Raw genomic sequence first — 13,016 nt, 5'->3', positions numbered from 1 at the left:
TGCGCCTCTCAAAGTAGTAGGTAGTGTAACCCCGACTTAATCAAATCACATGTTTTTCTAAGCAAAAGTAAGTTAATACAACCTCTATAGGGAACAAACACAAACATATGGCATTTTAGTGCACAATTTCTGTTTATTTGCTGAGTTCACGATAAAATATAAAACGTTTACATAGGCCGCATTTTATGTTTTTTTTTTCAATATATTAAATTGAGCAAAAAAACTGTTATTTTGTACTTAGAAAATCAACAAAACATGTCAGTTGCCCAGGGACGCCTAAATTTCTGAGTACAACATTGCATACGCAGTAGTTCTGCAGACAGTAATTGCCTAAATTTACATCATCGCCCAAGGTGATGTACAAGCTTCCTTAACTTGTTAGCTACATTTTGTAGTGCAAAAATAAGGAGCAAATTTCAGACACCAAACATGACTTGGATGATCGACTACACTTTAGATAAAGGAGAAAATACTGCAATCTTGATTTATTTTGCCAAAATATTCCTTAAAAGCATCTCATTTTTCAGCCTTAACCTGAAACTTCAGGGAAACAGTGCCCTGATAAAAGAGTAATGAGCTGTGCCCTCTGCGCACTCTGGCTAGATTTTCCTCACCATTTTAAGACCCTTGTTTTGACTAAGGCAGTTCCAGTTGGCATTTTTGTGTGTTGACGGTAGAACTTGCTGACCCCCCAGAGCGTAAGCCGTGGCATTTGGGACTTTTCAAAAATAACCTCAGTTCACCTCACTTCAGGTTCCCTTCAGCCTCTGGCATCTCCGAAGACAGCGGTCATCACGGAATTAGACTCAGCAGAACCCGGGATCACCCCTGCGATGCACTCCTGTTCTTAAATGAAGCCGTACCTTTTATAACCCTACAGTCAGCCGTGCTTCTTTCTGTGAGACCAGGACTAAAGACAGCACGGCATCCCTTGCACAAGGCACATGAGTCAACCTTCAGCTTTTTCTCTCTCTCCCTCCCTCGAGTCATCTCCTAACGGAACTGCCTGTGCCGTCGCTAGCTCAGGACACACAATACACGCATCTACATGTGCCCACCAACACGAGCGTTGGTGTGAATCATCGGTAGGACAGGAGAAAAACAACCTCGACAACCTCGTAGCGGATTCTTTATATCTTGCAACTGCGACACGTGCGAGCGGTTAATGATCTGATGATGTTCCTCCTGCTCCAGGGCTTAGTGTGAGTCGTGGTATTCGGAGAGGAGACAGGATTGAGAATCAGGTCTCGGAGGCCTTTCCTTTGCTAGCATTTAGGACTTAGCATGGTAGAGTGCACTTCTTCCGCCGAGACGTGCTGTTGTTCTCGCATCGGAAACAAAGAGCTTTTGAGCGGCAAGGTTTCGACGCCTTGCCGAAAGAAGGGATGTCATTACATTATGCATGCAAGGATTAACAGGCAGAAGGAATTCTGCCCAGGAGCTTAGCTACCGCCGAGATGAGCGAGTTTGCACATCATAATATTGCCATTCCGTTATCTCGAAGTAGATTACACAATGCCACGAGGGCAGTCAAACAGAACTGTCGGGCAGATTAATCTGATTTAAGCCCAAGACTAGCGTTGTCGTGTATCTGTGAATGTCGCTCAAGCTTTGTCTTTCCCGTTCCAGCTGAACGACGGCAGGTTCACGGTAACCCAGCTCGTCGGCATGCTGAGAGGCGTCGCGGCCGGCATGAAGTACCTCTCGGACATGAACTACGTCCACCGCGACCTGGCTGCCCGTAACGTGCTGGTCAACAGCAACCTGGTCTGCAAGGTGTCCGACTTTGGCCTGTCCCGCTTTTTAGACGACAACTCGTCCGACCCCACCTACACCAGCTCCCTGGTGAGTCGACCATGAGTGAAGCTGCTCTACAGCAAACATGTACAGTCATTTGTGAAAGTTTGAAGTTTCATCCCTGATCAAATATATAATTTACTTAAATAGGTAATTGTTCTGCTGATTTTAGGGGGAAAAAGAAATGTAAAAGGTGCCATAAACTCACACACATCTTTGCACAATGCCATAGAAGAACCACTTTTGGTTCCCTAAAAACTTTTCAGTAGATGGTTCTTTGGAGAACCCTTTTTTTTTTGGAAAAGTCATTGCTTTTTTTTGTAAATGAGTCTGTGAAGAACCGTTTTTTCCTTAAATGCATTGAAATTGCATTAAATGCACTGGAGGGAGGTGGAGGGCAAGGTTAATAGTCATCAAGGTTAATAGTCATTACTTTTTGATGGAAGTTTACAGAAAAACTAGAATTTTGCCTTTTAAATGATATGATTTGGTGGCAAGATGACCGGAGGCATGAACTGACAAAATGAAAAAAGTCTTAAAAGGCATGATATAAAGGTTCTAGCTCAGGGGTCGGCAACACAAATGGTAAGAAGAGCCATTTTATCCAAAAAAAAAAATCCACTTTGGAAGCCACAACATTTTATGTCCATTTTACCATCTTGGCTTTGAATATGTCTTAGTATGTGCTGATATACCAGTATACACCAAAAAATATAAATGAAATTGCTGACTAACTTTGCTCTGCTTTAAGCTTTAGCTCACCTGTAGCCGCTTTTCTCGCATCTCCGGCAGGAAACCTTTCCGCAAAAATATTTTTTTGTAATCATTCTATCATTATAACATTATTCTAACATTTGATCTCTTTTTAAATATGGTTCTTCTATGGCATTAAAGAACTCTTTGTGGCACCTTTTGTTTTTTCACATAACACAATAAAGCTACACCTTTGGCTAGAACAGTGGTATATCCACAGTCCTCATATGACTACTAGTGCTTGTAACAGTAAAGAAAATGGTACTTCATGCATGATATTTATGTGTAATATCCATAATTTGGCATATTGTGACCTACTGCTATTACTACCACTAATGAAGAATGGGTTTCATATGTAACTCTACTGCTGTATCTCTGCTTTTCTAAATGGAGGAACATCTTGTTTAAACCATGTGAGCCACGTTTCACTTTAGAAACAGGCAGTGAGGATTACATCAGGGACTGCATCTGGAAATATATTTAGGCTTTAGTGTTGTGGTAAGGATTCTTGCGTTTAATGGTTAGTATTGTACATTTTTTATGCTCCAATATTATTTTGTTATATGCATTTCTTAGCTATCATTAAAGGGGAATTCTGTAGATTTTATTCAGCAGAGTTTAATAGTTGAGCTGTAAACAGGTCATTCAGAGTGATGGTTTATTATGGAGAAATTTACCGACACAGATTTCTTTACAGTGGTGGTGATAGGAACCAGGGGTCACAATGTCTACAACACAAATATAGCCATTTTATTTACTATGTAACACGAGTGAACCTACACGCATCATTCACGCTGAGCTTTTATATTAATGTTAATGATGGTACAATAGTGGTAAATCTGAAAAAACATGATTATTTTAATATAATATTTTTAGACAGAATTTTGTTATACTGGGATCAGATTTGGGGAGAATTTTGTTGCACTTGGGTCAGTTTCAGACAGAATTTTGTTGCAATTGGGTCAGTTTCAGACAGAATTTTGTTGCAATTGGGTCAGTTTCGGACAGAATTTTGTTATACTCAGGTCAGTTTGGGACATAATTTTGTTGCACTTGGGTCAGTTTCGGACAGAACTTTGTTATACTCAGGTCAGTTTCGGACAGAATTTTGTTGCAATTGGGTCAGTTTCAGACATAATTTTGTTGCAGTTGGGTCAGTTTCGGACAGAATTTTGTTATACTCAGGTCAGTTTGGGACATAATTTTGTTGCACTTGGGTCAGTTTCGGACAGAACTTTGTTGCAATTGGGTCAGTTTCGGACAGAATTTTGTTACACTCAGGTCTGTTTTTGACGAAATTTTGTTACACTCCGGTCAGATTCAGACAGAATTTTGTTGCACTTGGGTCAGTTTCGGAGAGGGTTTTGTTGTATTTGGGTCAGTATCAGGTCGAATGTTTAGACAGAATTTTGAACAGAGTTTCGTTATATTCGGATCAGTCTCGGACAGAATCGTACTCCTGTATTCGGGTTCAGACCAACATTTCAGGCGTGATTAAAGCTGTAATAGACGTAGCTGGTTCAGACCGAGGGTGCAGGGAGCGAGCTTCTGCCACTTTGCTGCTGCTTGTGTCTTCAGCTGAAATCAATGAACACAGTGAGAAAACCCCGGGGAGGGAAGCCCATGAGAAAGTGCTCAGTCTCTGCTCTAATTAGGCATCTGCGGACTGCAGGTCGGTTTGAAGTTGGTGCCTGAGTCAAATGGCTTATGTGGTGTGTGGGTGTGTGTCTCTCTCACACTTTTTCTCTCTCACTCTCTCTCTCTCCCTGTCTCTCTCTTCACACAGGGTGGAAAAATCCCAATCCGCTGGACTGCCCCCGAAGCTATCGCCTTCCGTAAGTTCACCTCAGCCAGCGATGTGTGGAGTTACGGCATCGTTATGTGGGAGGTGATGTCGTTCGGAGAGCGGCCCTACTGGGATATGAGCAACCAAGATGTAAGCAAGCACTGTAGCGCTTCCACTTCTTTGTGCCCATATTAGCTCAGTTTCCACAAATCTACAGTGCAGGCAAGAGCGTGTTATCACTAAAGTTTGCACGAACGCATCTACATCTTCGGCTCGCACGTCAGTGTCACTCTGCAGCCGTTGTTAAAGAAGCTTTCTTGCTGCAAAGCGCTGTCTCTCTCTCTCTCTCTCTCTCTCTCTCTCTCTCTCGTATCACCCGAAAATGCTAACGTGGCTAACAGCGAGAGGAAATCTCTCGGGAACCAGTCAGCATGATCTCATTTACATAACGCTAACTGGCCTCCACTAGCAACGTTGGCATTTCTGGGCGAAGCATTCCTTTGCAGCTTGCTGTGCGCTGTAGTTACCAGTGTTGGCATGATAAAAACAGATAACAGGGTACACAGCATCGATAGCAGACATAATAACACCCTTTCTCATGTTTTGATGTTGATGTTATTGTATTGCCTGTCGCTGGTTATGTTGCATGTACTTACAGCCCATGAAAATTAGTGATGAAATGAAAATTCTTGGCTGGAACCAAAATTCAGGACACACAAGTCTGACAATAAATAAAAACAGTTCACATAAACTTACTAAAGTGATTACAGTATGTAGACTACAAGATTAAATAGTGCCACGAAACGCTCCAGTGTTCTCAGAGCATCATCTAAGGCAATGGATTTCATTATTTTTATACTTACACTTTGCACTTTTTTGTCATTAGTGATTTTTTTTTAGAATTTCAAACACTACAGATGGTGTCAGCGCGCTAGCAGGGAGTTTCTGCTTCTGTTGTTTCTGCGTATTGAGCGGGATGTAGTGTTTTCAGGTGGTTTCAGGCCTGAAAAAATAACCGGAGATGTTCTTGGATGTTGTACACCCTCTTAATAATCGACTTGAACAGTGATTATAAATGTCTTGTGTAATGTCCCTCATGGAAATCATAAAAAAGCTGCACACGGCTGATATTTTCACTGTTGATCTGATGCCGCTCAAGTTGTTTGAACACATCTGCACTGACCGGTGCAGAAAAATAGCAGAGGAAACAAATCACTGTTTCTCATTGTTTTTATTACTATTAAATGTGTTGGCAAAGCCTTACATTTCTGTGCTTCGTTGTATATCTATCATTTTCAGCCCAAAAAGTTTGGTGGATGAAATTTCGGTGCATCTGTAATAAAAATACATCTGGTGAACCTGCTTAACTCTTAACCTGGAAAGCTGAAAGCTAAGGTGAAGCTGTTACTGGCTGCCTCTGTACACCACAGATACGTTTTTTTTTTTCTAAAAATGTGATGCTTTTATGTTAACAAATATCAAAACACAGTATCAGAGAGGGTCTCAAAGCTAGTTGAGTGTTTTCTCTCCATGAAATTTGGCGTAACCCCTTAAAATCCAAGGCTTATTAAATAATTAATAATTACTAAGGCTTAGTAATGCAGTAACTAAAGGGGACTTCAGTGCTAACTGGTTGAGCTATTCTTTGGTTACAGACGTACATACTTGTGATCATATTTAAGTTATTGTCATGATACTAAAATTCTATTATTGTTCCACCACTAACAGTTAGTCTAAAGCCCTAGCAGTCTGAAAGTGCATCTCTGACTTCTCATGCCTTTGTGTTCTTGCTGTAGGTGATGAACGCAGTGGAGCAGGACTACAGGCTGCCCCCGCCGATGGACTGCCCGGCCGTGCTCCACCAGCTGATGCTGGAGTGCTGGGTAAAGGAGCGCAACGCCCGGCCACGCTTCGCACAGATCGTCAGCACGCTGGACAAACTCCTGCGCAACGCCGCCAGCCTCAAAGTGCTGACCTCTGCACACTCAGGGTGAGCCACGATCGGGTTGCTTCTGCACCTGTATCCATTTTCTTTTTCTGACCACAAAGCTGAGTGAAGCGAGTGACCGCATGCTTTATGACTAAGGCTTTATGTAACATAGTCCCATATTTAGGCTTTATATTTGAAGGCCAACATGTTCTTTACACTATTTTGCTGCAAAAAAAAAATGCTAGCATCACATCAGTGTGGGCAGAAGTGGAAAAACAATTAGGGTGCAGAGAAAGACTGTTACTGAATTTCTCGAAATATAACCCAAAATCTTGGCAGTGCAGTACAGTGCAGCACACATACACTATACTGCTTAATGGCTAAAAAACTAGAGTTTAATATCGCTGTTGTCGGAAGAAAACCTGGTATCTCCATTTTTGACGTTTTTCAGTTTTTGACATCATTTGAAAACGCCTTTATTTTTCACATTGTGTGTACATTTCATGATGGATGGACCAAGAGAAACGGCCCAAAATGACTTGGGAAAAATCTGGTTCCATTGACTTACATTAAAAGTGAAGTAGGTTTTTTCCTTCTCCTGTTAACCATTTTGGAGATACGAGGTTTTCTTCCAACAACAGTGATATGTTGCTTGTTGTTATGCAGTACTCTGTAGCACAGCATTGTATCCCTCAGCCTCATAATTTTGACAGAATTAACGATCGTTTTTATTTTTCATTTATCAATGTTCTGTCACTACAGTACCCAGCATTATTCAAATACATCATACAGCCATTAGGAATCCCTGTGGTGTCATCCAATAACGACTGCAAGCCTAGCTACTGATCCATGGGCTAATAAACACAATCGATCTCGCATTAGTGTAACTCTTACCTCAGTCGTCAAACAGGATCGCAAAACAGCCATTCTGTCTGTATTCGTCACAGTGACGAGATTTTTACCCTTTCAGTCAGAGAAAAAAAGCCAAAGATGTCTAAATAGCCAGGTACCGTGCTAACTTTAACATTTACCTCGTTGTCTTCCTCATCTGATGAGTCACTTCTGTTATTTGAATAATGATTCTCTCCATTGTAATGATGATTTAAGCACAGTTACAGTTGTGCAGCTGCCATAAGATATTAGGCTTCCAAGCAGTAACGTTAGCTTCCGCGTTCACCAGCTAACGAAAAAAAAATCCAAACAACCCCCAGAAATCCACCCCAAAGGCAGCTGTAGTCATCCTAGTCTTTAAACTTGAAAATACACTATATGGACAAAAGTACTGGGACACCTACACATTACACCCACAGGAGCTTTTATGACACCCCATTCTAAATCCATAGGCATTAATATGGAGTTGGTCCCCCTTTGCAGCTCTAACATCTTCCACTCTTCTGGGAAGCTTTCTACAAGATTTCTGAGAGTGTCTGGGAATTTTCACCCATTCATCCAGAAAAGCATTTGTGAGTTCAGACACTGATGTTGGACGAGAGGGCCTGGCTCACAATCTCTGTTCTAGTTCATCCCAAAGGTGTTTGATGGGGTTGAGGTCAGGGCTCTGTGAGGGCCAGTTGAGTTCTTCCATACCAGTCTTACCCAGCCATGTCTTTATGGACCCTGCTTTTTTTGGACCAATACTTTTGTCTGTATGGTCTATCTCACTAGAGGCCAGTGCAGCACCACGGTAGGATGCGAGTAAGCATGTTAAACAGATATAGCTATGTAAGTTTTTCATTTTGACCAGAGTATCTTTTCAAGGCTTTTGTAAACAGCCTCTATAACAACAGCACTGCTGATATACTCATAGACAGCACTAAGAACTGCACAATAAAAACACAAAGACTACAAAAACAGGCAACTCAAGTGCATCATTTGGCAGGGAACTGCTCAGCAACTTGGCAGAGCAAATAGTGGGGCTTTTATCCATCATTGTCAATATGTAGGGTAGATGGTACTTCTTTGTGCAGTCGGGTGGGTCCAGGAACAATGCTTTCTCTTCCTCTGCCTTTACCAAATTAAGACAATAGTAAACCCGTCTTCACTACAATGCCTGTCAGTCTCCATTTTTTCCAGAGATCTCTGATGTACTATTATTGTTGTGGGTTTTTTTTTTGGATGGCGGACACCCCCGCATGTTTCATCATCTGTTAAAGGGACACTCTGGTCAGGATGAAAAGTGTAACCACTGTAAACATGCCTACTAATACATACCTCCTTCAGTTGCGCAGTGGTGGTCTCCAGAGTGAGTTTTTCCAGTTTAAAAACTAGAAAATCTCCTTCTGATGCTTCTGATGATGTGTCTTGAAGGTGGGACCTTTTGAAAAGCTGGTGGGTTTTTGGGCCTGTTTTTTTTTTTTTGTTTTATTAGCAGGTGAATACAGAAGGAAGCCAGATTGTTACCGTTACTGCTAAGAAACTGAATATCACACTCATCATCATTATTAATGCCAAATAACTTTAGTAATTTTCTTTAAATCATCATTACAAGAGAACAAATAACACATTGAGGAGGACAATCACCAGATTAGGAGGATAACAAGCTAAAAGCTTGCTAGCTAGATATCTTACCTCACTTTGGCTGAAAGGGTAAAAAAATTAACTCTGGCAACCATTTTGTGCTGAATAAAGAAGGAACCACTGTTTTCTTTACAATATTGTTTGACGATTGAAGTAATAGTTACACTAATGATAGCTTGGTTGCTTTTATTAGCCTGTAGATAAGTAGCTAGTTCAGGGATCGGCAACCCAAATGTTAAGAAGAGCCATTTTGTCCTTTTAACAAAAATCAAACCACCTTGGGAGCCACAACATTTTATGTAACGTTTACCATCCTGGCTGTAAATATGTCTCAGTATGTGCTAATGTCTTATTTTAGGCTGAAAATATAAACGAAAACTCAGACTTACTTTGCTCTGCTTTAAGCTTTAGCTCAGCTTTAGCCGCTTTTCTCGTATCTCCAGCAGGAAACTTTTCAGCAAAAGTAGAACAGTTTTTTGTAAAATGTCTCACAACGTTGGACTGTTTACGAGGCTGAAGTTTCTTTTTTGCCAGCTTCTTGTTCGAATTTTCCGGTTCCACCTTAAATGATGCCTGAGGCGCCAGAATGTAACTGCTGCACCATTTAAGGTGGAACGGGAGAATTTGAACTAGAAGCTGGTGAATGAGAAACTTCAGCCTTGCGACTTTTTAGTGTTTGACAGTTGCTTGTTGCGGATTAATCATATCAGGAAATCAGCTGGAGTGATTATGAATGCAAATAAGTCCATTCATCTCCAAATTATCGCTGATTGTCATAATTTTTTCTCTTTGCCTTTTTGTTAGTTACTAGCTGTCTGCGTTGCTATGGTGACCGGCAGTCTGTGCGCCAGTCTTCAGGGTTAAAGGGTGAATTAGCAGTTCTACATTAACTCCAGAGTTTAAGACCATTTATTGTTAAACTGTTGAACGATCAGCAGAGCTTTATTTTACTGTAAAGGAGGATTATTTTATGTTTACCTACAAATCTAATTCAGCTGTGGAGCCACAACAGGGCAGTAAAAGAGCTGCATGCTGTCAAACCCTGGACTAGTTGGATTGGTTGACAGCACAGAGATTACTAAAGGCGGTATGAAGTGTTTGCACAATGCATGCTGGGTATTGTAGTGAGAAAACATGACTAAATTGTGAATTCTGTCAAAATGATGAAGCTGAGGGACACACTTTAAACTAGTTTTAGGCCGGAAAGCCACTGTAAATCAAAAATAAGCTTGTTTGTGTGATAAGCTAACTGGCGTGACTAGCCTGGCTCTCCTCAGTGACTAGCTATGCTAATTCACGTTTACAGCTGAGTGCCTCTTGCCTGAGCTGTTGTATCTTCTCACAATAAGCAATTTTCACTGCATGAATCTTTCAGCGGCCGGCTCAAAAAAAGAAAAAAAGCACGCGTGATCCGTGACAATGTCGAGTTTGGCTGCGAAGCAGAAACGCGCGCGCTAACCTCTGCGTAACCTCGTGTTTGTAAATGGGGACGACAGCAGGCCCGAGGCTTCGGGTTCACACACCACAGTGTTTTTTTTTCTTTTTTCCACTGGGCAGTGGAAGTGGTGGTGGTGCTGGTGGGTGGGAGGGTGTCTGGTCATAGCGGGGGTGATGGAGGGAGCCCAATAAGGGAGACGGAGGAGAAGCTAAGAGAGAGCAACGGCTTTAATTAGCTCACTAATGAGCTTTTTAATGTGCCGTCTGAAAAGGGCTGCCGAGCGCGAGGCAGCACACGCATGGAAGAGTGTATGCGGGTGTGTGTGTGTGTGTGTGTGTGTTTGTGCGTGTATGTGGGCGTGAGGGAGACGCTCTCGCATGGAGGTGCATGCTGATGGCCTGCCTATGATTCATTTATGCTAGCATTTGTATGCAAGAGCCATCCTCGGCTATGCCGTTGATGTGCCATGATCCAATCTCCAGAGCCTGCAGCTGCATATGTGTGCTATGTGTATGTGCACACGGGTACCATTCACGTTGAAGAGCGTTCGTGCCTGTGGCTCCTTTCAAGTGTAAATTGACTGAAATACCTTTTGCGACTCTCATAATTTCTTCGCTTAGCTGTTTTTATGACTTCTAAATGGCACAGTCGTCGAGCTGTGACTTACGTTGAATCTATCCTCTTTTCTTGTTCTCGCTCTCTAGGGATCTGTACCGTGTTGGCGGGACCCTACCTGGACACCAGAGGAAGAGTTTAGGTGGGGTGCAGGACATGAGGCAGATGAGCCAAACCCTTCCCATCCGCGTTTAACCAACTACGAAAACCACCTGCCGATGCTAAAAGGCTAAAAGAGAGAGGAACAGTAACACCACAGGAAACTACTGGAGCAAGTTGTTGGACAGCTATTGGAAACTTGTGCAGGTCGTTTTTTTGGATTATCCATGTCCAACTCCATCTGAGGAACCTTCAGAGAACAGTTGGACCAATCAGACATGTGTATAAAATGCTAACAGGAGAACACGTGGAGTAAAAAAGCAGAATATTTTTGTTTTTTTTTTTGGAATCCTCTGTGGCAGTGCCTCGGGCGGGCTTTTTTTCGTTTTCACGGCTTTCGTGTTTACACTGGACGTTCATTATGCAGATCCAATCCATGACGATTATGTTTCTATGACTCAGGTTCAGTTTGCATGTGTGCATGTGTTGAGGAAAGCCTCTTCTCGTCCTTTGAAGGAGAGTCTGGCCTAAAAAAAGCGCTAACAGCAAAGCTAGCATGGCTAAGAACGGGGGAGGGCTAGCTGGGACGCATTTAGCATTGTCTCATTCGTATGCTAACAGGTTCCTGCTAGCTTTTTAGGTTTTTGTTCACTATTAGCCATAGCATTTCTGGGCAGAAGCGCTCTTTTAATGAAATTCTTCCCTTTCTCAGCCGGCCTCGCTGGGTGAAGACGCGGGCCGAAATATTATAAGCTAACCAAGTATTATTTAAAAAAAGAGAGAGAGACGTGAATTAATGTTAGCCTGAAATAGAAATGAAAGGCTCTGACATTAGCTTGAGGACATTTTCGACTATGCCTTTCGCTTTGCTTTTTTCTTCCTTCTTAACTTGACTCTTCTGATCTTTTCTTCATATTGAAGAAAGGAATAGCGGAGAAGAGAGGAGAAGCGCGGAAAGGATGTTTTTCCAAAGGGGGGCGGGATGGCCGCGAAGCGAAAAAGAGGACGCTTGAGGGGCTGAAGCCGTCTCCGTCCCCTTTTCGGAGCGAATTTCAAGGGATTGAACCACGGGACCCTTCTGAATCCGAAGTCGATTCCCAAATGTTTTGTTTACCTCTGTTGTATTTTGTCTTCCATGTGACAGTATTAAGGACATCTCCTCATGGACGACGTTTGACTGTGATCTTTTGGAATTACTGTTAACTGTGATCGAGGAGGACTTTATAGAGTGGGTGTGGGTGTGGATGTATGTGTGGGTGCTCATGTGTGTGTGTCAGAGGTGCAGCTTCATATGCATGCTAGATTCAGAGCTATGTGATCAACCGTATCTGTGAAGAGAGACAACGCGCTGACTGTTGAAGGCTGTTGTTTAATGAATATCCCTATTATTTCACAGTAATTCACTCTGTTACAAATATGCATAATTGTGTAAATAAATACAGCTCACAAGAGACTGAGACCCACTCAAATTTTTTAGAACAACCAGTATGTTAAAACCCACCCCACACACAACACTTCACTCATTTGTGTTTAAAATTCTCCGGGCATTTTATTTCAAAAAGCTACGTCGTACTGGCCTTTTATGAGGTCTACATAAACCACCTTACAGGTCCTCTATATAGATGTAGCTTCTGTACAATCTGTATAATTTTTCAGCCCCCGTCTACCCAATCATTACTGGACTGGTCAGTTTCTAACCAGAGGACGACTGTTGTCCAGAGATTATTTGAATGGTGGTTAACAGGGTTGGGTTTGGGTATTGTTCAAAAGATATATATACACCGATACCAAACCAATACCTTCCTATAAACTGCACTCTGAAAGTGGGTGTGGCTTAATCGCATAAACCTGACAAACCCAGTACTGCAAATAAGATATGCCAGGTTCGATGTGTAGAGCCAGAGCTTTCTGTGTGCTACCATATTTTCTATAACTATATACAAGAGGCACAAGGCTTCCTTTTTTTGCTGAAGGCACAAATGTACACAATTATTGATTTGTTTAATCAGAGTACTGATAAAATGTGACTGATGTGTGACTTATAATCCTATTCATGTGTTTGCTTGTTCGAAAAAGTAGTT

At 42.0% G+C, this 13,016-nt stretch overlaps 1 protein-coding gene across 1 annotated transcript in view; it reads left to right on the top strand.

Annotated features, from left to right (window-relative positions):
- The window catches only part of ephb3a (eph receptor B3a), a 54,141-nt gene extending 41,753 nt beyond the window's left edge, over positions 1 to 12,388 (top strand). The window contains exons 13-16 of the mRNA XM_036596695.1: positions 1,630 to 1,845; positions 4,337 to 4,486; positions 6,133 to 6,326; positions 10,926 to 12,388. Of these exons, the coding sequence (XP_036452588.1) occupies positions 1,630 to 1,845; positions 4,337 to 4,486; positions 6,133 to 6,326; positions 10,926 to 11,031 (666 nt within the window). The 3' untranslated portion in view covers positions 11,032 to 12,388. The remainder of the gene's footprint in view (positions 1 to 1,629; positions 1,846 to 4,336; positions 4,487 to 6,132; positions 6,327 to 10,925) is intronic.
- The last annotated feature ends 628 nt before the right edge of the window (positions 12,389 to 13,016 follow it).

This window comes from Colossoma macropomum, unplaced genomic scaffold (genome assembly GCF_904425465.1).
Source record: "Colossoma macropomum unplaced genomic scaffold, Colossoma_macropomum, whole genome shotgun sequence".
In the NCBI taxonomy this organism is placed as follows: Eukaryota; Metazoa; Chordata; class Actinopteri; order Characiformes; family Serrasalmidae; genus Colossoma; species Colossoma macropomum.
Note: the sequence above shows the minus strand (reverse complement) of the source record. Positions and strands in the feature narration are given on the sequence as shown.